This window comes from Podarcis erhardii, assembly GCF_964252035.2.
Source record: "Podarcis erhardii genome assembly, chromosome: 10".
Classification (NCBI taxonomy): domain Eukaryota; kingdom Metazoa; phylum Chordata; class Lepidosauria; order Squamata; family Lacertidae; genus Podarcis; species Podarcis erhardii.
In genome coordinates, this window is record NC_138500.1 from 5,914,636 (window position 1) to 5,938,974 (window position 24,339).

At 48.7% G+C, this 24,339-nt stretch overlaps 1 protein-coding gene across 2 annotated transcripts in view; it reads right to left on the minus strand.

Annotated features, from left to right (window-relative positions):
- Positions 1-3,203: 3,203 nt before the first annotated feature.
- Positions 3,204-24,339, minus strand: part of COPG2 (COPI coat complex subunit gamma 2) — a 40,198-nt gene continuing 19,062 nt past the window's right edge. For both annotated transcript variants that reach the window (XM_081879719.1, XM_081879718.1), the window contains exons 12-24: positions 24,137-24,325; positions 23,076-23,171; positions 21,612-21,855; positions 19,990-20,065; positions 18,293-18,396; positions 17,895-18,020; positions 15,657-15,719; positions 15,367-15,506; positions 12,829-13,000; positions 10,137-10,234; positions 6,709-6,847; positions 5,309-5,407; positions 3,204-3,764 (exon numbers count right to left, since the gene is read on the minus strand). In XM_081879719.1, the coding sequence (XP_081735845.1) occupies positions 3,634-3,764; positions 5,309-5,407; positions 6,709-6,847; positions 10,137-10,234; positions 12,829-13,000; positions 15,367-15,506; positions 15,657-15,719; positions 17,895-18,020; positions 18,293-18,396; positions 19,990-20,065; positions 21,612-21,855; positions 23,076-23,171; positions 24,137-24,325 (1,677 nt within the window). In that variant the 3' untranslated portion in view covers positions 3,204-3,633. The remainder of the gene's footprint in view (positions 3,765-5,308; positions 5,408-6,708; positions 6,848-10,136; positions 10,235-12,828; positions 13,001-15,366; positions 15,507-15,656; positions 15,720-17,894; positions 18,021-18,292; positions 18,397-19,989; positions 20,066-21,611; positions 21,856-23,075; positions 23,172-24,136; positions 24,326-24,339) is intronic.

A 24,339-nucleotide genomic window follows, 5' to 3' on the forward strand; every position in this document is an offset into this window, starting at 1 on the left:
ATCAGGCCAATGGCCTACCTACTCCAGTATCCTCTTCTCACAGCGGCCAACCTGTGGGAAACCTGTGAGCAGGACCCAAGCACAAGAGCAACTATCCTTCCCGTGATTTCCAGCAACTGGTATTCGAACTGGTATTCAGGACTCCCTGGTGCTGGATGGGGTAACTGTGCCCCTGAAGGACCGGGTGTGCAGCCTGGGAGTCATTCTGGACTCACAGCTGTCCATGGAGGCACAGGTCAGTTCTGTGTCCAGGGCAGCTGTTTACCAGCTCCATCTGGTATGCAGGATGAGACCCTCCCTGCCCGCGGACTGTCTCGCCAGAGTGGTGCATGCTCTGGTTATCTCCCGCTTGGATGACTGCAATGCACTCTATGTGGGGCTACCTTTGAAGGTGACCCAGAAACTACAACTAATTCAGAAAGCGGTAGCTAGACTGGAGACTGGGAGCGGCCGCCGAGACCACATAACACCGGTCTTGAAAGACCTACATTGGCTCTCAGTACGTTTCTGAGCACAATTCAAAGTGTTGGTGCTGACCTTGAAAGCCCTAAACGGCCTCGGTCCAGTATATCTGAAGGAGCACCTCCACCCCCATCGTTCTGCCCAGACACTGAGGTCCAGCACCGAGGGGCTTCTGGCGGTTCCCTCCTTGCGAGAAGTGAGGTTACAGCGAAGCAGGCAGGGGGCCTTCTTGGTGGTGGCGCCTGCCCTGCGAAACGCCCTCCCACCAGATGTCAAAGAGAACAACTACCACCAGACTTTTAGAAGACATCTGAAGGCAGCCCTGTTCAGGGAAGCTTTTAATACTGGATGAATCATTGCATTTTAATATTCTGCTGGAAGCCCCCCAGAGTGGCTGGGGAAGCCCAGCCAGATGGGTGGGGTATTATTATTATTATTATTATTATTATTATTATTATTAAAAGCATATCGGTGTCCAACTGAGGTGGTACAGGAGCGCCATCCTGGCTAGGAGCCATCGATAACCCTGTCCTCCATGAATTTGTCCAGTTCTCTTAAAGCCATCTAGGTTGACGATCATCACTACCTCCATAGTTTAACAAATGGTCTGTGTGAAGGACTTTCACTTTTTCGGTTAAGTCACTGATTAAATGCCTGTGGGCTGACAGAAGAAGGGGTGCGGTGAAGTGCTTGGGTTTCATCTTCGGCCTGCCTGCTCAAAGTGTGGCGGCAGCAGCCAATTTCTATAAAACATTTGCAGCGTCGGCCTGGGTATCCTTGATGTGCAATCTCTTGTCTGGTTGACTCTCATGCCCACCTGGCAACGGCGAATCCTGTTTTTAGTTCATTAAGGAAAAAAAATATTGCACAGGAAGATGCCCAAATTAATCCATTTTTAAGTTTATTTGCTATGCAGAGTTGCCAGCCAGAAAACGGATTGTTAAAGGAATGCTTGGTGCTCTGAAGTTGCAAAAGAACTAAAGCTGCAATCCTAACATCACTTACCTTGAAATAAGCCCTGTTGAATTCAGTAGGATTCACTTCTGAGTAGTCATGGTTTGATAGTGCTGTCATCTCTTACAGAAAAGGGGGCAGAAATTAAGTAGGAAGAGGCACATAAAGGATCTGGTCTGTTGCTAATAGGGCAGCCCAAACTCTTCCATGGTACAACTTTGTGAAGTTGTTGCAGTAATACAGCAGCTGAAAGAAACAGCTTTTCAAACCCAGATGGCTTTGAACTGGCATTTCTGCTTCAGACGTATTTTCCTTCTCTAAAAGGTCCAGTTGAAAGGAAATCCAGACAGCTGGAGGCAGCTCTAGAACCTCATTTGCAGATACAGATAGGTAGCCGTGTTGGTCTGCCATAGTCAAAACAAAACAAATTCCTTCCAGTAGCACCTTAAAGACCAACTAAGTCAGTTCTTGGTATGAGCTTTCGTGTGCATGCACACTTCAAGAACTGACTTAGTTGGTCTTTAAGGTGCTACTGGAAGGAATTTGTTTTGTTTTGACTCATTTGCAGAGCAAGTCTAGCAACTTGGACCTGGGCCAAGAGGGAGATTTCATTCATACGGCCTTTAAGGCAGAGGGTAACACACTGAGCTTGGACGTGCCCAGTGTAGCTTCAAACCATTGTTTACCTATGAAACTCACCAGGAGACTCTAGAGAAGGGGTTGCCAACCTTTTCAGGCCCTGGAGCAGGTTTGAATTTTGAAGCAAATGACCATGGGTGCCACTGCCTGTGGTCACTTCTTGACCTCCTCCCTCTGAAAGAGGAAATGCCTGTACACATTTTGGTTCTCCTGGGGGTATAAGTTGGACTTCCGGTGCTTTCTGTCACAATGGAGGCAGATCCCACACTAGCGGAGACCAATTGCGGACCATAAACAAGGACAAATGAGGGTAATTGTCCTTGCAACTCCCACCCCCCGGGTTGGGGGTAATGTTCCACTCGCAGATCGTCTGATACCTGGCTCTTGTCCCGATAGGAAGGTAGGAGGCACTGAGTGAAAAGCAATCCGCTTATCAGCAACCCTCCAACGCAGCCATTGTGAGCAGAGGTTCTTCTGTATTTTTAGAAATAAATTGGATCTAATTTACAGATGTGTGTTGGACTAAAGGGACAAGATATTCTGAATAATCAGAATTGCTCTGCACCTTGAAAAGTACAGAGCGCTGAAAGAAATGTCGCCTTTTCCAACTTCATCTTTGAGCTCTGTGTACTTTAACGGAGACGTCAGCAGCCCGTGACCAAGGGGGCAGTGTTGTGGGGCTCAGAGACTTCATGGGTGCCAGCGGAAGACGGCGAAGGTACCAACTGCTCCAGGAGTGCCACGCTAGCTCCCCCTACACTACAGCACTGGGAAATTATCAAGGCATATAATTTACCATCCTGCGCGCAGAACCAACCATGTGGGAAACTAGTTGCCAAGAAGGGAGGGGAGCTTTTTCCTTGCCCACCTAGAAATCTGGCAAGCGATAAAAGGCATGGCAGACGGCCATCTGCACTTGGCCTGCCCTACATCACAGGGTTGGTGTGAAGCTGATATACTGCTCAGAGCACACTGGGCAAAAGGTTAGCAGGACAAGAGTAAGCCTAGTTGTCCTGCCACTCCTTCCTTTCTGGTAGTGCTGAGATCTGAAGCAGCTCTCAAAAGGCCCTTGCAATCCAGGGTTTACAATCCCTTGCAAGCTGCTCTGTGAAAGGGGCACATGAAACACAACAGTATTTGGCAGACAGTTACTACAGAATGTATTTTATTAAACAGCACAAGTTGGGGGGGAAAAGATGCAACAGTGTTGGGATAGCCCATGTTTATTTTCTGTTAATAAAAGTCCATTCAAGAAAAGATGGATTTTCTTCTTTTTTTAAAAAAAGGATCTTCTAACAGCTTTTCTGCCTCTACGGGCAGCACAGAAAGAGAATAATTTATTACAGGAATGCAGAGGTGGAGCTGGGGGTGTTTGTGGGTGAGGGGGCTGAACGCCCAGCTCCGGTTGTGTGGAAGAAAAGGCAGGGTGGGCTGCCGGGCCCCCAGTTGCCACAGAAGACGGCTGGCCGAGAGGAGGGAAAACGAAAGAGGCATGCAGGACTGGAGGTCCCGGGAGTGCCTTTGAGGCAGGAGGTGGCGAGAGGGTGTGTTGACTCACAGAATGAGCTGCCAAGACTCCTAACCGACGGAAGCCAAGATGACGTCCACTGGAGTTTCCTCTGTGCTCCGGACAGTCACCTGCATAGTCACGCCATCTCCCAGAGCGAGCCTGGACCTCACCAGCACATCTGAGCCGCCTCTGTACACACCTGGAGGTAGACAAGGAGAGTCACTGAGGTGGCACTCGGCCGCACCGGCTCAGGGCTGCTCACATCCTTTCTTGCAGAAATGCTAACAAGTTGCAATCGTCCAGGCAAGGAAGGAAGGAAGGGGATGTTGTGGGGGTGATTCAGAGCAGGGATGGGGAACTTCTTGCCTTCCAGACATGGCTGGTCTCGCATCTGCCCCAGGCCAGTGGGGCCAGTGGGGGTTGGGAATCTAGTTACATTGAGATGGTCAAAGATGCCTTATCTCCTTTATAGTCCCTGCCTGTAAGCTCAGACTTATCTTTTTTAAAAGAAGGAGTAAGGAAGTGCGGAAAGAAGCAAATTCTGATGCCAACTCTTAAAAGTTGCACAGTTCTTCTAGACAGCTGCTGAGATAACAGCAGTTTCCTATGCTGCACTGTGTAACTATGACCAGATTCTGAGACCTGGTTCTGCATTTAAGGTAAAAATCTCTTCTGCGCCTACAAAAACCAAGGCAATTGACTCACAACCCACAGCCAAAAATACTTAACAAAGCGCTTCTCTAATAGCTATGCTAAATAGTTATATAACCCTTGGGCTGTTGGTTCTGAAGGTCTTTAAAGAGCAGCCAATAATAATAATAATAATAATAATTTTTTTATTTATACCCTGCCCTTCCTGGTTCAGGAAACGGGCTCAGGACAGCTAGCAACAAATTTAAAACACTTAATTGGTGCAACAAAAAACAGCATAAAATACAGTATAAAACGTGAATAACAATAAATTCAGAATTCAAAAATCAATCAATTTAGGGGGGAAATCCATCCAATAAACATTAGATGATCACCAGGGCTAGCTGGCTAAGTTAGTCCTATTTGGGCCAGCGAGGAGACCAGGGGAGAATTAACTGTGGGATCCCAGAGCGGGTAAAAGGGATCCCACAGTTAAGGGATCTTCATAAAAGGGGAGGGGGAGGGAAGGAAGGGGAATAAAAGATCAGGCTAAGTTCAAATTGAAAGCCAGGCAGAATAGCTCTGTCTTACCGGCCCTGTGGAAGGAAGTTAAATCCTGCAGGGCCCTGGTCTCATGGGACAGAGCATTCCACCAGATCGGGGCCACGGCCGAAAAGGCCCTGGCGGAGGATAATCTGACTTCCTTAGGGCCTGGGACCTCTAAACTATGATTATTCATGGACCTTAAGGTCCTCTGCAGGGCATACCAGGAGAGGAGGTCCCGTAAATATGAGGGCCCTAAGCCACAAAGGGCTTTAAAGGTCAAAACCAGCACCTTAAACCTGACCTGATACTCCAGCGGGAGCCAGTGCAACTAGACAAATATTTGGGCAGACGTGATCTCAGAGAGGAGCTTTTAAAGCCACTTCCAGCCCTATCGCTGGATAAGAATGAATGCTGTTCCTGAGAGAAGTGCTTCACAGAAGGTCCCTGCTGCTGTTCTTGGGGACGGGACAACTCCAGTGTCATTAATTCTCTTGGGGTGAGACCATTTCAGCCACAGGATGCCCAGACACCACTGAACCGCCGCCCCCCCCCCCGGCTGATTCTTACCGGCCAGGTAGAGCGTGTGCGAATTCTTGTTCTCGGGCACTTTGTCGGATCTCTCGCACGGCTGCATGCCCAGGAACTTCACAATGTTGCTGACAGCTTCTGCATTCAGAGGAGGTTTCGAGAAGACCTGGGGTTAGCCCTGTGTTGTCCCGGCTGTGTGGTCAGATCCAAAGGGGATCTTTCAGAGTAGCAAGCTAGCCACCCCAGGATCCTAGGAAGCCGTCTTAGACAAGGGTCAGGCAACTGTCCATCTAGCTCACCATTGTCAACATCAAACTTGGGTTTCCAGCTGCTTTTGGACTACAGTTCCCATCGTCCCTGGCCACTGGTCCTGCTCGCTAGGGATGATGGGAGTTGTAGTCCAAAAACAGCTGGAAACCCAAGTTTGGGAAACCCTGGCAGCAGCTCTCCAGGACTTCAGACAAGGGTATCACCCAGCCCTAGCTGGAGAGACGGGATTGAACCAGGGATATTTTTCATACAAGGCAGGTGCTCAGCCATTGAATTAGATCTGCTGCCTCTATCTACCTTGTTAAGTGGGGAAGTCAGAGATCTAGAACAGGCTTTCTCAACCTCGGCCCTCCAGATGTTCCTGGCCTACAACTCCCATGATCCTTAGCTAGCAGAACCAGTGGTCAGGGATGATGGGAATTGTACAGTGGTACCTCGGGTTAATGGTATGCGGGTGGTGCTGTGGGTTAAACCACAGAGCCTAGGGCTTGCCAATCAGAAGGTTGGCGGTTCGAATCCCAGCGACGGGGTGAGCTCCCATTGCTCGGTCCCTGCTCCTGCCCACCTAGCAGTTCGAAAGCATGTCCAAGTAGATAAATAGGTACCGTTCTGGCGGGAAGGTAAACGGTGTTTCCGTGCGCTGCTCTGGTTCGCCAGAAGCGGCTTAGTCATGCTGGCCACATGACCCGGAAGCTGTACGCCGGCTCCCTTGGCCAATAAAGCGAGATGAGCGCCACAACCCCAGAGTCAGTCACAGCTAGACCTAATGGTCAGGGGTCCCTTTACCTTGGGTTAAGAACTTAATTCGTCCCGGAGGTCTGTTCTTAACCTGAAACTGTTCTTACCCTGAGGTACCACTTTAGCTAATGGGGCCTCCCGCTGCTGCCACTGCGCAATTTCTGTTCTCATCCTGAAGTTCTTAACCCAAGGTATTACTTCCAGGTTAGCGGAGTCTGTAACCTGAAGCGTCTGTAACCCGAGGTACCACTGTAGTCTCAAAACATCTGGAAGGCTGAGGTTGAAGAAGCCTGATCGAGAATAACCTTTCTTGTTCTCTAAGCTAAAAAGTTGTCTTGTTTAGAAGACACTCAGGAGCCTGGGAATGTCTTTTTCTAAAATTGGTTTTAACATGCAATCTTAGGTCTGGGAAAAAGCTTGCCGTATCTCACCATCCAGGGTTTTGATAGTGCTGAGAGCAAAGGTCTCTTCTTTCTCATAGTCATCCCCGACTTCCTCCCAGGCAGCTGCAAAGTTGGGCTTCAAGACCTTCTGGAGGTGGTCGGAGAGAGTCAGCTCCAGGTCTTCCAGCTGGCGGAGAAAAGGAGGTTAGTCCTCAGGGTGGGGAAAGGCCCTCAAGATGCAAAAGACGGCAAGCTCACCCCTGTCGGCCTGTTGCAAAGATGGATACAGCACTTGGCCTCGGGGTGATCTGCTGGCAACCTTCAGGCTGAATAATAATACAGTGGTGCCCCGCAAGACGAACGACTCGCAAGACGGAAAACCCGCTAGACGAAAGGGTTTTCCATCTTGGAGGTGCTTCGCAAAACGAATTTCCTATGGGCTTGCTTTGCAAGACGAAAATGTCTTGCGAGTTCCTGCGGGTTTTTTTTCCTCCCCCCCCTTTTTCTAAGCCGCTAAGCCGCTTATCCGCTAAGCCGCTAAAAGCCGCTAATAGCGCTAATCCGCTAAGCCGTCAATGGGCTTGCTTCGCAAGACGAAAAAACCGCTAGACGAAGAGACTCACAGAACGGATTCTTTTTGTCTTGCGAGGCACCACTGTAATAATAATAATAATAATAATAATAATAATAATAATAATAATAATAATAAATATTTATACCCCGCCCTTTCCGGTTCAAAAACAGGGATCAGGGCGGCTAACAACAAATTTAAAACAATTATAAAAGCAGCAGGAGTTCCCTACCAGGACAGACTTTGCTCATGTGCTCAAGACATTAATTCCATAAAACATATTTTGTTGCATTGTGCAAAATATGAGCAAGCCAGGGCTGAACTGATACTACCCTTGCTGGTACCTTTCCCGGGAAAATCAGAGGCTCACTACGTCAGGTTCCTACTGGAAGACCAGACAAATGCTAGAACATTAGCAGTGGCAAAGTTTTTATCGGTGGTTGCAAGAACAAATGATCCCTATATTCTAAACAAAATGCTTGTTTAACCTGGAGGTAGGCTGTATGAATTGTGTATTGCTTTGTAATGATTTGTTGGGTCTCTGGACCATAATAAAGATTGATGATGATAAAAGCAGCATAAAATACAGTATAAAAAAATGAATAACAATAAAATTCAAAAATCAATTTAGGGGAAATAAGCATTAGATAATCCCCAGGGCTAGCTGGCTGAATTGATCCTACTTGGGCCAGCGAGGAGGCCAGGGGAGAATTAGCTGTGGTGTCTCAGAGCGGATGATCTTCATAAAAGAGGAGGGGGAGGGAAGAGAAGGGAAATAAAAGATCAGGCTGAATTCAAATTAAAGGCCAGGCGGAATAGCTCTGTCTTACAGGCCCGGCAAAAAGAGGTTAAATCCTGAAGCGCCCTAGTCTCATGGGACAGAGCATTCCACCAGGTCGGAGCCATCACTGAAAAGGCCCTGGCTCTCCTGGAGGATAGTTGGACTTCCTTAGGGCCTGGGACCTCTAAACTATGGTTGTTCATGGACCTTAAGGTCCTCCGCGGGGCATACCAGGAGAGACGATCCCGTAGGTACGAGGGTCCTAGGCCGGGAAGGGCTTTAAAGGTCAAAACCAGCACCTTGAACCTGACCCGATACTCCACCGGGAGCCAGTGCAACTGGTAAAGCACTGGGTGAATATGCTCCCATGGTAGGGACCCCGTGAGGAGCCTCGCTGCAGCATTCTGCACCCGCTGGAGTTTATGGGACAGTTTCAAGGGCAGCCCCGCGTAGAGCAAATTACAGTAGTCAAGCCTGGAGGTGACCGTCGCATGGATCACCGTGGCCGTCGCATGGATCACCGTGGCCAGATCGGGGCGGAAAGGTTAGTGTCAGCAACCCCAAGTCGCCAAAGAAGGGGCTCCTTACACACCTGCCCCACGCGTTCCTCCTCCCCAATCCTACCACTGGCACGAAATCTGCTTCCTCTGGAAACGAGGAATGGCTGGCCAAGGTGGGAGCAAGACTGGCAAGGATGAGCCCAAAAAGAACTCTTTGATACTGGCCTCCATATGTGTTCAGATGCAGGTTATCCAGAATGACAGGATTTTGACAGAAAAGATAAAATCCCAATATGCTCTCAAACTACAGTGCTGATTAATACTCTACAGCCAGTGGGAAATGGGGGTTATTGTTCTGCTGTTTTAATTATTTGTGTTTTTATCTTGTATCTTATTTTGCGAACCGCCTAAGATCGCATGATGAAGGGCATCATCATCATCATCATCAGTGCTTTTTCTGGGGGAACACAGGGGTACACATACCCCTAAACATTTTGTGAATATTTGTATTTTTGTCCATTTACTGTATTTTCCCTGATTTGAACTATAAAATGGTGATTTTCTTGAGTCAAAATGAGAGTACCCCTAAACATTCTTTAAGTACGTTTCTGAGCACAATTCAAAGTGTTGGTGCTGACCTTTAAAGCCCTAAACGGCCTCAGTCCTGTATCCCTGAAGGAGCGTCTCCACCCCCATCATTCTGCCTGGACACTGAGATCCAGCGCCAAGGGCCTTCTGGCAGTTCCCTCATTGCGAGAAGTGAGGTTACAGGGAACCAGACAGAGGGCCTTCTCAGTAGTGGTGCCCACCCTGTGGAACCCCCTCCCTTCCGATGTGAAGGAAATAAGCAGCTTTCCTATCTTTACAAGACATCTGAAGGCAGCCCTGCTTAGGGAACTTTTTAATATTTAACGCTGTACTGTTCTTAACACTTGATTGGGAGTTACCCAGAGTGGCTGAGGAAACTCAGCCAGATGGGTTGGCGGGGTATAAATAAATAAATAAATAAATAAATAAATAAATAAGAAGAATAAAAAATGCACTAATAATAATGATATTCGTACAGCACTTTTCTGCATTGCTGAGTGAAAGCAGTGCACAATTATACACTTAAAAATCAGTATAAAATGCTTCCAGCTAAGAACGATAAGAACAGTGGGAACTGAGTAGCACAATGAAGTGTGCACATCTCCCATAGGTGAAAAGTCTTTCCTTATTTACGGAGCAAAGGAGACAAGGGAATATCCCACCAGAAGGTGTTCCAGGGGGTACAACGGATGGTTTGAAGCAAGGCCTCACAGTGGCTGATCTTAAACTTTGGGATGGGTCATGTGGGAGAAAGCAAGCCACTTTCCACAACTCTCAGACTTCGAGAGAAGTAGCCTGGTTAGGTCTGTGAAGTTAGCTGAGGATTTGAGTCTATTGAATAAGTTTTCCCCACAACCATTTCTGACAGAATGTGAATAGTAGGTAGCCCATACTACTACTGTGTGTGTGTTTCTTATTTTAAAAACAGTCGGGGGCATCAAAGACAGATTTTTATGCAAATCTCCAGGGTGGAAATGAGTCTGTTCTTCATCCTGTTCAGCTCTTCCTACAGAACATTTGCCCTGGGCTCGCTTACCACATATTCGTCGTCGTAGCCGTCCTCGTCCGGCACTCCAGTGTGAGGGTCGCAGTCTCGCACAGTGAACTTCATAGTGCAGCTAAAAGTGCAGGCGACTGGGGTGAGGGAGAACGGAGTCCACGTTAAGAGGGAGAACTGCTCCGAGCAAAAACCGAAGCCGGGAAGGAAAACAGCCCAGCCTCCGAGTGGCAAATGCCGATGACAGACAGCCGAGGAATTAAAACCCAGGCACATCCCCAGCAGGGCGGCCTCGAAAATCGCTTTACACGTTACGACAACTCCATGTGGAAGTGGCCGCATGCCAGGTTGCAACTTGGATGTATGGATCTGGAGCCAAACACGGAACCACGGCTCTCAAGGTTGGATTCAGGGCTTGTCACTCACGTTGCAACAAGCAGGAGCTTTGATCCCTTCAACCAGCCACTTGGAATGAGAGAATTGCAGGGCTATCTAGCGCAACACACTACAACGCAGAAATCACAGCAGAAAAATCCCTGGCAGGCGGCCATCCAAGCTCTGCTTTAAAATTCTCCCACTTGCCTTGCATGTGTTGAAAAGCAAATTGATGGGCACAAGGGAGGAGAGAAAAGCCTTGTGGGAACCACTGGAAGCCCAGTGGGTGCCTTAAGCACTTGGGGCAGCTGCTCCACAAGGTGGTGAAACCATTTCTAGCAAGAGCCAAGCTATGCTGCATGTCAGGATCATCTAAACACACAGAAGCAGCCGTACAGGATCAGGCCACTGACCTGTGCTCACTGTGGCCGACCAAATGCCTCAAAGGGGAGCCTGCAAGAAGAACCCCATGGAAGATTTAGTGCTGAACACACCCAGAATGGCGCTTTGGGCTTCTTTATTTTAGGCATTTTTATACTGCTTAATCGTTATACCACTTCAAGTTACATGAAAGGAGATTCGGACTCAGCATCAGGAAGAACGTTCTGACAGTAAGAGCTGTTTGACATTGGAACAGATTCCCTCGGGAGGTTGTGGACCAGGCATAGAGAGCCAGAGTGGTGTAGTGGTTAAGAGTGGTGGACTCGTAATCTGGTGAACCGAGTTTGCGTCTCTGCTCCTCCACATGAAGTCTTTTTCTGGGCATAATTCAAAGTGCTTGTTTAGACCTATAAAGCCTTGAATGGCTCAGGACCCCTCAAGGATCACATCTTCCCGTTGGAACCAACCTGGACCCTGCGCCCACCATCTGGGTGGTGTAGTGTGGTGTAGTGGTTAACAGCGGTGGACTCGTAATCTGGTGAACTGGGTTTGCTTCCCTGCTCCTCCACATGCAGCTGCTGGGTGACCTTGGGCCAGTCACACTTCTCTGAAGTCTCTCAGCCCCACTCACCTCACAGAGTGTTTGTTATGGGTGAGGAAGGGAAAGGAGCTGCTTTGAGACTCCTTTGGGATATAAAGCGGGATATCAAATCCAAACTCTTCTTCTTCTTCTATAGGCAAACTCAGCCCTCCAGATGTTTTGGGACTACAATCCCCATCATCCCTGACCACTGGTCCTGTTAGTTGGGATGATGGGAGTTGTAGTCCCAAAACATCTGGAGGGCTGAGTTTGCCTATGCCTGTTATGGACTCCCCTTCCTTGGAGGTTTTTAAGCAGAGGCTGGATGGCCATCAGTCCTGGATGCTTTAATTGAGATTCCTGCATTGCAGGGGGCTGGACTAGATGACCCTTGGGGGCCTCCCAACTCTACGATTCTATGATTAGCATTTCTAAGCAATGTTCATAAAATTACCCAGAGACTAAAAATAAACAAAGAATGCAAAGAATAAGAACCATTTAAAAATCCATCATGAAACTGGGCCAAAACAAACAAGATGAATTTTAACAGGGAGAAATGTAAAGTATTGCACTTGGGCAAAAAAAAAAATGAGAGGCACAAATACAAGATGGGTGACACCTGGCTTGAGAGCAGTACATGTGAAAAGGATCTAGGAGTCTTGGTTGACCACAAACTTGACATGAGCCAACAGTGTGACGCGGCAGCTAAAAAAGCCAATGCAATTCTGGGCTGCATCAATAGGAGTATAGCATCTAGATCAAGGGAAGTAATAGTGCCACTGTATTCTGCTCTGGTCAGACCTCACCTGGAGTACTGTGTCCAGTTCTGGGCACCACAGTTCAAGAAGGACACTGACAAACTGGAACGTGTCCAGAGGAGGGCAACCAAAATGGTCAAAGGCCTGGAAACAATGCCTTTTGAGGAATGGCTAAGGGAGCTGGGCATGTTTAGCCTGGAGAAGAGGAGGTTAAGGGGTGATATGATAGCCATGTTCAAATATATAAAAGGATGTCACATAGAGGAGGGAGAAAGGTTGTTTTCTGCTGCTCCAGAGAAGCAGACACGGAGCAATGACTCCAAACTACAAGAAAGAAGATTCCACCTAAACATTAGGAAGAACTTCCTGACAGTAAGAGCTGTTCGACAGTGGAATTTGCTGCCAAGGAGTGTGGTGGAGTCTCCTTCTTTGGAGGTCTTTAAGCAGAGGCTTGACAACCATATGTCAGGAGTGCTCTGATGGTGTTTCCTGCTTGGCAGGGGGTTGGACTCGATGGCCCTTGTGGTCTTGTCCAACTCTATGATTCTATGATTCTATGAAATTTGATATCCAGAGGGAGACATCTTTTGTTCCCAGAGATTCTGTTTGGATCTGGTAAACTGAAAAAGCAGCCTACCTGCTGTGGGGTCGTCCAGGGGCAGCCGGACAAGTGTGTAGCACATTCCTGGCTGGTTGTAGGAGAGGATGGGGGCAGGGATGCAGCGGAGCACATCGTAGGCGTCGGAAGGCTCCATCTGCACCGTCACCTTCTCCAGTAACTGGTCGTTGAGGGTGTTTGTGCAGTCGAACTAGAGAGAGAGGGGAGAAACAAACTGAGGGTTGCTTGTGGCCTGAATCTCTCTTCTGCTGCCCTTTCTCCAGGGCTCACGCAAAGCACACTCCGCCAACCTTCTCCAATCTGGTGCCCGCCAGATGTTTCAGCCCGAGCAAGCATGGCCACAGGGCTCGTCAGAAGTGTGGATCACAGCATCGGGGGGAGGCAGATGTTCTAAACACTTGCTGAAAACTGTTCTGTTCTGCCAGGCCTGTGCAGACAACTAAGATTCCTGCATGGAAGGGAGTTGAACTAGATGGCCCTTGCGATCCCTTCCAACTCTACAATTCTAGGGTTCTATAAAAGTACATCCCATCCACCCACAATGGTCTATTGAGGTTTGCTTTTAATTTCATTTTGCGTTTAACTTTTTGTGATTTTATTGCCTGCGTTTTTATATTGTTATCAACTGCTGTGAGATGTACCGTATTTTTCGCTCTATAAAACGCACCCGACCATAAGACGCACCTAGTTTTTAGAGGAGGGAAACAAAAAAAGCTAGCAAGAACTGCGGACACGCTCGCTTGGTGCAGCTCTTTAAAGATAAGAGCGGCTCTTGCTGGCTTTTCCGGGAGGTGGGAGAAGGGACTGACGGGCTGCCCTCCGTCCTTTCTCCCACCTCCCTGAAAAGCCAGAGCAAGCTGCGCAGCTATCGCTGAAGCCAGCAGAACAAGAGGTGCTGCGCAGCTCTCACTCTTGCTGTACTGGCTTCAGCGATAGCTGTGCAGCTTGCATTCACTCCCTAAGACGCACACACATTTCCCCTTACTTTTTAGGAGGAAAAAGGTGCGTCTTATGGAGCGAAAATATTTTATGATACCTGCATATATATATATTTATAAATCAATAAATACACCGGCTGAAAGCTGCTTTTGAGGATTTGGGGCAAGGGTTCTTTCTCAGCCCTGCTGGGAAAATGCATTCAGAAGAGCTCTGGCCCTTCTCCACAGCGGACACAGTGGTCAAAAGGCATGAAGTGATAACTTCAGGGGTCAGCAGCCTAAGGCCCATGGCGCACGGACCAACTTCTGGGTTGATGGTGCCTGTGTGCATGTGCACAGGTGCTCCTCCAACCCAGATGTGCGCCAGAAATAGCATATGCGCACGCATATGGGATGGAGAAGCGCCCGTGCGCATGTGCACACACTATTTCTTGCGCACTTCTGGGATGGAGGAGCGCCGGAAATAGTGTGTGTGCATGGGCGCTCCTCCGACCCAGGAAGAGTGCGCAGGCACACACACTCTGACCCATCCTCTGACCGACAGAGCGTCGACTGGCCCATCCTCAGATAAGGATGCTGACCTCTGTAATAACTACTACAGAGTCAGGGATCTTTTGTCACCTCAGACTGAAGTGCATCCTCATTGTTGTCATAAGCCCAATCGTGTTTTCCTCCGTAAAAGTAACATCATTTTTTAAAGGTAAAGGGACCCCTGACCATTAGGTCCAGTCGTGGCCGACTCGGGGGTTGCGGCGCTCATCTCGCTTTACTAGCCGAGGGAGCCGGCGTACACCTTCCGGGTCATGTGGCCAGCATGACTAAGCCGCTTCTGGCAAACCAGAGCAGTGCACGGAAATGCCGTTTACCTTCCCGCCGGAGCGGTACCTATTTATCTACTTGCACTTTGACGTGCTTTCGAACTGCTAGGCAGGCAGGAGCAGGGACCAAGCAACGGGAGTTCACCCCATCGCGGGGTTTCAAACCTGCGTCCCTTAACATCATTTTTTAAATCCCCCTAAAAACCCCATGGGGGACGCGGGTGGCACTGTGGGTTAAACTACAGAGTCTAGGGCTTGCCGATCAAAAGGTCGGCGATTTGAAACCCCGCGACGGGGTGAGCTCCCATTGCTCGGTCCCTGCTCCTGCCAACCTAGCAGTTCGAAAGCACGTCCAAGTGCAAGTAGATAAATAGGTACCGCTCTGGTGGGAAGGTAAACGGCGTTTCCATGCGCTGCTCTGGTTCGCCAGAAGCGGCTTAGTCATGCTGGCCACATGACCCGGAAGCTGTACGCCGGCTCCCTCGGCCAATAAAGCGAGATGAGCACCTGGACCTAATGGTCAGGGGGCCCTTTACCTTTACCTAAAAACCCCGTGAGGTACATTACAGTGAGAGCGCATGACTGCCCAAAGCCTGCCAGAAAGAGCTTCAAGCTGAGCAAGGAAGTGACTGAAGGTCTTCTGAATCAGAGTTCAGCACTCCTACTACTGTGGCCTACAAAAGGTTGAGACTACAAAGAAGCACCAAAAATTCCTTTCCAGGGCATGTGGCATGGACGGGGTTTAACTTGCACCTAGCATCCTCTGTAGCCTCTGCCAACAACGCTGAGGCTTCTTGTACCTGGAAGACGATGTGATTTGAGAAGACGTGCTTGATGCAGCGGACAAAATACTCCGTCTCGGCCTCGGTCAGCTGCACTGGATCGGATGACTTGAAGAGAGGGCCCAAATTCTTGAACTCCGGAATGGCAGCCAGTTGTTCTAAAGGGGAAGAAACAGACTCAGCTTACAGGGAGACAACATGTTCTCTCCCTCCAGCCACCTTGCAAACTGCCATGGCAAATGCATTTAAAACACAACCTTCTGCAGCTCTCCAAGGTTTAAGAGTGCGGCTCTGGGGTCTTTTATTACCTTGGAATATGTCCTGCCGCGAAGGAGCCATTTTCTCGGGCTTGTTGGCCACCAGGGCAATCTCTGAAACGAGAAAACGCCAATAAAATTTCCAGCCAAGGTGTCCAAGACAAATCCATAATGCAGAGGCGTGAGCACGTAGGCATGACTGCAGACCAGAAAAATTGTCCTGACGCGGGTGGCGCTGTGGGTTAAACCACAGAGCCTAGGACTTGCTGATTAGAAGGTCGGCGGTTCGAATCCCCACGATGGGGTGAGCTCCCATTGCTCGGTCCCTGCTCCTACCCACCTAGCAGTTCAAAAGCACATCAAAGTGCAAGTCCGGCGGGAAGGTGAACGGCATTTCCGTGAGCTGCTTCGGTTCAACAGAAGCAGCTTAGTCATGCTGGTCACATGACCTGGAAGCCGTACGCAGGCTCCCTCGGCCAATAAAGCGAGATGAGCGCTGCAACCCCAGAGTCGTCCGCGACTGGACCTAATGGTCAGGGGTCCCTTTACCTTTACCTATCACACACACTGCAGCTTATTTTACTACGCACTAGGGAAGGCCTTTTGCAGGCTCATGTGGGCATCCGGGAGCCACTCTGGCGACTCCAGGCACAACATGCAAAAAATCTACCCAAGACCCATGGCATGTACAAAGTTCCAAACTGTGCTTGCCACAGGCTCCAGGCAGGAATTGGGTTAAAATTGCTTAAAACACACGGTGTTTTAACACGGGATAGCTTTCTCCAAAAGAACATGGAAAATATATTGCATGTATCCATTGTGACTGGATACAGCTCTGGTGGAGAGCCCTCCAGACCCATTCCTGCTTCCGTCTGCCACTTCAGAGGCCATAAAGAGGGGAGGAAGTAGCCGTGCCAACAGGCTAAAAAATAGCTTCTATCCGTGAGCTGTTCAACGAAAAATAACAGCGAAATTGACTTGCGATAAGAGATTGAGTGTTTGGGGGGGAGGGAGGCTCATTTATTTCATTGTACACAGGTCGTACAATGAAAATAAAGGTATTATTATTATTATTATTATTATTATTATTATTACTACTACTACTACTACTACTACTACTTAGGCAACCCTCCATTCTGCCTGGAGAAGAGCTGCAGCAGAGAGTCTCTGCTGTGTGCATGAAGCTCCATTTGCACAAAAAACTACCTTTCATAAGCTGCTTTGCGATGGCTTGGCTTTGAAAGGCAGTACGTAAGTAGTTAACGGAACAGAACAGCACAGAATATTATCATCAGAACCTGTACAGACCATTACAGTGCTACCTTGGTTCCCGAATGGCTTAGTTGATGAACAAATGAGCTCCTGAACATCGCAAACGAGGAAGTAAGTGTTTTTCGGAAGCCGAACATCCGTTTCAACTGTTGGCATTGTTTCTAGGGCCAATCAGCCAATCAGAAGCCGCGTCTTGGTTTGCAAATGTTTTGGGAGCTGAACAAACTTCCAGAATGGATTGAGTTCAAGAACCAAGGTACCACTGTATTCTGCAAGATTAACCATGGTCAGATTATATATCTACATATACCAAACTTTTGGCAGTGCACCCGATAAACACTCAAGATGTGGAAAGCTCACCGCATCTCTCAAGGATGCTGTTCTTGGATGTCCCCATCATGCCACTTGGAACCCAGGTGGGCACTGCACGCAGTTAAGGCAGTGGTTAGCGGAGTTTGTAACCTTAAGCGTCTGTAACTCGGGGTGTACCATTGTATAGTTAAAGCTATTGTTTTCCCAGTAGTGATGTATGGAAGTGAGAGCTGGACCATAAAGAAGGCTGATCGCCAAAGAATTGATGCTTTTGAATTCTAGTGCTGGAGGAGACTCTTGAGAGTCCCATGGACTGCAAGAAGACCAAACCTATCCATTCTTAAGGAAATCAGCCCTGAGTGCTCACTGGAAGGACAGATCCTGAAGCTGAGACTCCAAGACTTTGGCCATCTCATGAGAAGAGAAGACTCCCTGGAAAAGACCCTGATGTTGGGAAAGATGGAGGGCATAAGGAGAAGGGGACGACAGAGGACGAGATGGTTGGCCAGTGTTCTCGAAGCTACAAGCATGAGTTTGACCAAACTGTGGGAGGCAGTGGAAGACAGAAGTGCCTGGCGTGCTCTGGTCCATGGGGTCACGAAGAGTCGGACACGACTAAACGACTAAACAACAACAACAAAAGGCAGTGGGGTTCCACATCTGGAGCAGAAGACTCCCCCCTTAAGCCTGTTTTTGCTCCATTACCTGCTTTCTGCTCAAAGGTGGGGGCAGTGGCCAGAGGCACGGACCTCATGTCAAAAGGCTTCTCTGTGGGCTCCAGGGTGTACTGGTGCAGGGCCTTTTCCATGCCGGGAATGGAGACGGTCAAGCCTGCAAAGAGGGAGGGGTGAAAGGTGTTCAAGGAAGGATCACGTGGGGCTCAGAGGCCCAATTTGCTGGCAGGAGCATCAAGGGTGGGGAAGGGCCAATAGACATACCCAACACCAGAACTTTAGCCATTGTCAAGAGCAGCCCCAAGAGGTGTGGCAATTCCCTGGATAACCTGCAAAGGTCTCCAGTTCTTAACCAATGGCCCCTGTTCCCCCCATCCCATTCTTTTAGGACTCGCAGGTGCAGTTCCGCCCTTCCCAGCCGGCACCAACCGTTAAAGATGTATGCAGCGTTCAGAGCCAGCTGCCTCTGCTGCAGCACGTTCAGGTAGAAGGTTGCTCGGTCGCGGACCTCGTCGTCGCTGTCCATCATGCACCTGCATGGCAAAAGAGGAGAGAAAGCCCTTGAAGGCTGCTGAAGGGGGGGTGGCCACTACCAGACACCAGGAATCACAAGACAGAGAAACCAGTAGGAGAACACTTCGATCTCCCAGGACATTCTATACAAGATTTCAAAGCAGCTGTCTTATTACAAAAGAATTTCAGAAATAGACTGGGAAGAGAAGTTGCTGAATTGCAACTTATTACCAAACTTAAAGGGACGTGGGCGGCGCTGTGGGTTAAACCACAGAGCCTCTTGGGCTTGCCGATCAGAAGGTCAGTGGTTCGAATCCCTATGACGGGGTGAGCTCCTGTTGCTCGGTCCCTGCTCCTGCCAACCTAGCAGTTCGAAACCACGAAGTGCAAGTAGATAAATAGGTACTGCTCCAGCGGGAAGGTAAATGGTATTTCCATGTGCTGCTCTGGTTCGCCAGAAGCGGCTTAGTCATGCTGGCCACATGACCCGGAAGCTGTACGCCGGCTCCCTTGGTCAGTAAAGCGAGATGAGCGCCACAACCCCAGAGTCGTCCACGACTGGACTAATGGTCAGGGGTCCCTTTACCTTTACTTTTACCAAACTTCTTATCTCATTATACACAATAAAGCTATTTTAGCCATCTCACCCCTTGCTTTTTCCTGTAAGACCAACAGCAGTCGTTAACAGTCATCAACAGTTACCACACCTATCAGCCAATCACCCATTCCCACCAACCTTCTGCGTAATACCGCTCCCCACCCTCTCACTATATATAAGGGTCCGGTGACTTCTGTTTCAGTGTATCTGAAGAAGTGTGCATGCACACGAAAGCTCATACCAATAACAAACTTAGCTGGTCTCTAAGGTGCTACTGGAAGGAATTTTTTTTATTTAAGTGTGTGTTCTCAGATGCTGAGGTAGTCCTTGTTTACAAAAGAGAGAGGGGCCGGGGCCCAGGTCCACATGCAGAGCCCTGAGAACCCTGCTCCTTAGTTAAGAGTCATAGGACTGTAGAGTTGGAAGGGACCCCCAAAGCCCATCTAGTCCAGCCCCCTGCCATTCAGGAATCACAGCTGCATTACAGGTTCTAAGAGAGTGGGAAGGCAAGCTTTGGTGGTCGAGAGCTCAACTCCCTTTTTCTACTTTGTAGTTTTGAAGAAAGGGTGTGGTGAAGGCTGGAGGAGTGGCTTGCTAAGTGGGTGTGGCTAAAACACTGGGGGGGGGGCGCCTCCACAGTCAAGCCTACTAAACTTCCGGCAAGAATCCCACCCCCTTTTTCTACACCTATACATGGAAGTGTTTTCTCCTCTCTTTTCTTACCAGTTTTTCGAATTTCCACCTAGAGCTGGATAATGTTTTGCAATATTACGGCAAAGCTAAATTTATCTGTATGGCAGCTGATTTGGTTTTTTAAAAAAATCAAAATCAAAAGTGAATTATAGGTGAATTAAGATGCCTGCTTTCTACCGCCATTCAGCTCAGCCCTGACGGATGCCTAAGAGGGCAAACAGCCCTCTTATGTGGCTATTTCCAAGATGCCACAACGGAACCCAATGCTCAAGGGACAGGAAAGAACCTGCTTTGAAAGTCTCTTCCCTGACTTTGAACTCACCTCTGCAAGAGCACCAAGACACTGGGAAGGAGGTTCTCATTCTGGGCCCCAAACTTTGCCAATGCACTGACGGCAGCTGCAGAAGAAAACAGAGTTTGTAGATAAAGGGAGTCTGTAGATAAAGGGAAGTTATCGCTCGCTTGGATTACTGCAATGCGCACTATGTGGGGCTACATTTGATGGTGACCCGGAAACTGCAATTAATCCAGAATGTGGCAGCCAGACTGGGGACTGGGAGTGGCCGCCGAGACCACATAACACCGGTCCTGAAAGACCTACATCGGCTCCCAGTAGGTTTCCGAGCACAATTCAAAGTGTTGGTGCTGACCTTGAAAGCCCTAAACGGCCTCAGTCCAGTATACCTGAAGGAGCGTCTCCACCCCTATCGTTCTGCCCGGACACTGAGGTCCAGTGCCGAGGGCCTTCTGGTGGTTCCCTTCCTGCGAGAAGCCAAGTTACAGGGAACCAGGCAGAGGGCCTTCTCGGTGGTGGCGCCCACCCTGTGGAATGCCCTCACATCAGATGTCAAAGAGAAAAACAACTAACAGACTTTCAGAAGACATCTGAAGGCAGCTCTGTTTGTTTTTAACAGCTTTTAATGTTTAACAGATCACTGTATTTTCATACTTTGTTGGAAGCCGCCCAGAGTGGCTGGGGAAACCCAGCCAGACGGGTGGGGTATAAATAATAATAATATATTATTATTATTATTATTATTATTATTATTATTATTATTATTAAGTGGGGAAGGGGTGTAGCTCTGAAGGAGGGCATCAGTAAGTTATTATCCTGTGGTTGCTTTAGGTCTCTCCACATAGGCTTGCACACTTAATACCTCGAGGACAGCCTTTCCTCATATAAACCAACCTGGACTCTGTGTTCATCATCTGAGGCCCTTCTTCATGTGCCTCCTCCTTGAGAAGTCCGGAGGGTGGCAACACAAGAACAGGGCCTTCTCTGCAGTGGCTCCCCGTTTGAGGGATGCTCTCCCCAGGACTGCACACCTGCCACTTTCATTACATATCTTTAGGCGCCAGGCTGTTGTTTTGTTGCTTTTGTTTTAACTATTTATTGTGCTTTTATCTTGTGAACCGCCCTGAGATCTTTTGATGAAATTAAGTTATTAACCCGGGGTACAGTGGTACCCCGGGTTAATAACTTAATTAGTTCTGGAGGTCCGTTCTTAACCTGAAACTGTTCTTAACCTGAAGCACCACTTTAGCTAATAGGGCCTCCCACCACCACGCGATTTCTGTTCTCATCCTGAAGCAAAGTCCTTAATCCAAGGTACTATTTCTGGGTTAGCAGAGTCTGTAACCTGAAGCGTCTGTAACCTGAGGTACTATTGTATATAAATCTAATAAACAACAGCAACAACCCCTCACCTTTAAAATTCACGACTGAAGCTTGGCATCTTGCTCCCTTAACCTTCCCAACAAAAAGCCAAGCTTATCTTTACACAGCAGTCTTGCTAAGCTAAAGGATCTGGGGCATGTATTCAACTCTGGGATGAAGCCAGGTGGACCCAAAGGCCCCATTCACGGCAGCCTCCCCCGGGAAGACCTGCTCCCTTCCCCTCCTTGGCCACGTAGCAAAGACAGGTCTGGAGCCTGCCAACTCACCGGCCCTCACAGCTTCGTTTTCCAGCACCACCCTGTTGAAAATGAATCGGATGTACTTGGAAGGGGAGGGGGTCCTGGGCCCTTCCTTGCCAAGCAGGTGGAGGATCTTGGTGGCCAGCACCGTGTGCTCGCAGTCTTCAATGAACTCGCAGAGGTGGGCCAAGCCGGATTCCTTGCTCTCCGGATTCTCCTCGATGATGCTGATGATGCAGTCGACGATGGCTCGCTTGTACTCAAAGCCACCCTGCGGAGGGGGCGGAAAAGCAGGAGTCAAAGGGAGCTTGGAAGACCAGCCTAGCCCAGACATCCATCAAGCTTAGATCCTATTCCCAAATGCACTTAATCAACTGAGGAACACACTTTATGGACAGCCTCTTAGGGATTTCCCACATCTGAAAGCACAAGAGCAACTTGCTGTTCGCAATGGGGTTTTTTTAAAAAATGGGGGCAAGAATCAACCAAAAAGAGCAGAGAAATTCTTGCCCTAACAAATAGAAAAAAGAATGACAAAAACGAATGAGAAATTGGGAGGCAAAACTACATTCATTTTTTTTTTTAAAAAAAAACACCTTCTTTTTTGTCCATGTGCCAAACCAATGAGGTGACCAAAATTTGTCAAGTGTTGTTTGGCTGATTCTAAGTCGTAGAAACGAGTCCCAAAGCAGGAACAGGGTATGTGAGCCAACTGTGACCAGCCACAAGTGCCACAGGAAGTGATTAGGAAGAGGGATGGTCTGGAATGGCCTCTGAAAGTCCAGTTCCCACCATCATATTTATCACAAGTAAAAATGCCACAATGGAATGTTTACCCATCATTTCTGCATTGAACACGCTCCCAAATGGAAAGACCTGAGGTTTACTGTATTCTAGCACAGAATATTTTTCTTCGCCAGCTACTTGCAGACTCTGAATACTGAGTTTCCACTGTGCTAACAACAATGACTGACACTGACACTGACACACACACACACACACACACACACAAACAGAGAGAGAGGGGGGGGAGGGATTAGCTGTCAGTGATGAAACAGTATCTAAATTCCTTTGTTCTTGTGCAGCAGATAATCTAGTGTAACAGATAACCAGGAAAAACGAAACTTTACAGGGACTAAAACAAACATCCTTGATTTTCAGATCGTTCTAAGGCTAGTATGTTTGCTCTGGCCACAAGCCCTACTTATTAATCTCCACCACGACCATCCCCTGTCCTAGGCTTATACCAAAAGCAGGAGGTCTCAGGGATGTGAGCTTCCTCCAATCTGAGCATGGAGGCCTCTTTGGGAAAAGATGCATGATACAGAAATGCTGGGTCAACGTCACACTGTGGCAACTTCACATCAAGAGCAAACTTTTAGCTTGCATGAAAATTGCTACTGGATACACTAGCTGTATTTCACCAAAATATGAGCGTTGTGGTGATATGCTTTGCCGGTTGCCCCACACAAGGCAGGCAACACAACCTACATCATCCCGGAGCATGTTGGAGAGGAAGGTCATCATGACGCTGTGTTTCCGCGGGTACTTCTGGCACAGGGCACTGATGGCTTGGACCACCACCACCTGTTAAGGCAAGAGCAGCACAAGGTTTGAGGGAAGGGCATCAATACCTGCATTCCAGCAAAGATCTCTACAGGCCATGGATAGCCTTAATTCCACTTTGCCCCACTTGGGCTTTGTGAGGGCTGAATGGCAGGAAATAAATGATTTCATAAAACAAAAACAATACAGCCGTACCTTGGAAGTTGAACGGAATCCGTTCCAGAAGTCCATTCGACTTCCAAAATGTTCAGTTTCCAAGGCGCTGCTTCCGATTGGTGCAGGAGCGTCCTGCAGCCAATCAGAAGCTGCGGAAGACATAGAGCTTCCAAAAATCATTCGAAAACCAGAACAATCACTTCTGGTTTTCGATCGTTCGGGAGCCAAAATGTTTGAGTTTACAGGCATTCAGCTTCCGAGGTTCCACTATATTCTGGTTCCTTCCCAAACGATCCTTGGCTTTGTTTAATGCTGAATGTTGGCTGGCTCACAAACTACAAGTGTTCTCTTATACAGTGGTGCCTCGCAAGACGAAGTTAATCCGTTCCGTGAGGCTCTTCGTATAGCAGTTTTTCGTCTTGCGAAGCAAGCCCATTGACAGCTTAGCAGATTAGCGCTATTAGCGGTTTAGCGGCTTTTAGCGGATCAGCTGATAAGCGGCTTAGCGGCTTAGGAAAAGGGGGGGAGAAGGGGGAAAAACCCGCAGGAACTGGCAAGACATTTCGTCTTGCGAAGCAAGCCCATAGGGAAATTCGTTTTGCGAAGCGCCTCCAAAACGGAAAACCCTTTCGTCTAGCGGGTTTTCCGTCTTGTGAGGCTTTCGTCTTGCGGGGCACCACTGTAATTGATTCTGAAAAGCTTTGATTCCTGTCCTCACTTAGCCCAGGACCGCTGCCCAACCCCAGGGAGACAAAGGTTGCCCTGCCAGCTAGGAACACCTTCCGCCTAAGAACTCTGCAGGCCGAAGGGAAGGCGGGAAATTGCCTCACCTTAAACTCGTCCGAGATCTCGGACACAAAGGACGAGATCTGCTTCATGAGCCTGTCCACGCTGCTCTCGCTCCCCGTCTTCAGGAGGGTGGTGATGGCCAGGGTGGCAATGCTGCGGTTTGAATCCGTGATCAGGTTTTCCAGGTCCAAATTGCAGGCGGTTACTGCCGACGGGTGCTTCATCGCCACCTGGAAGGGCAGTC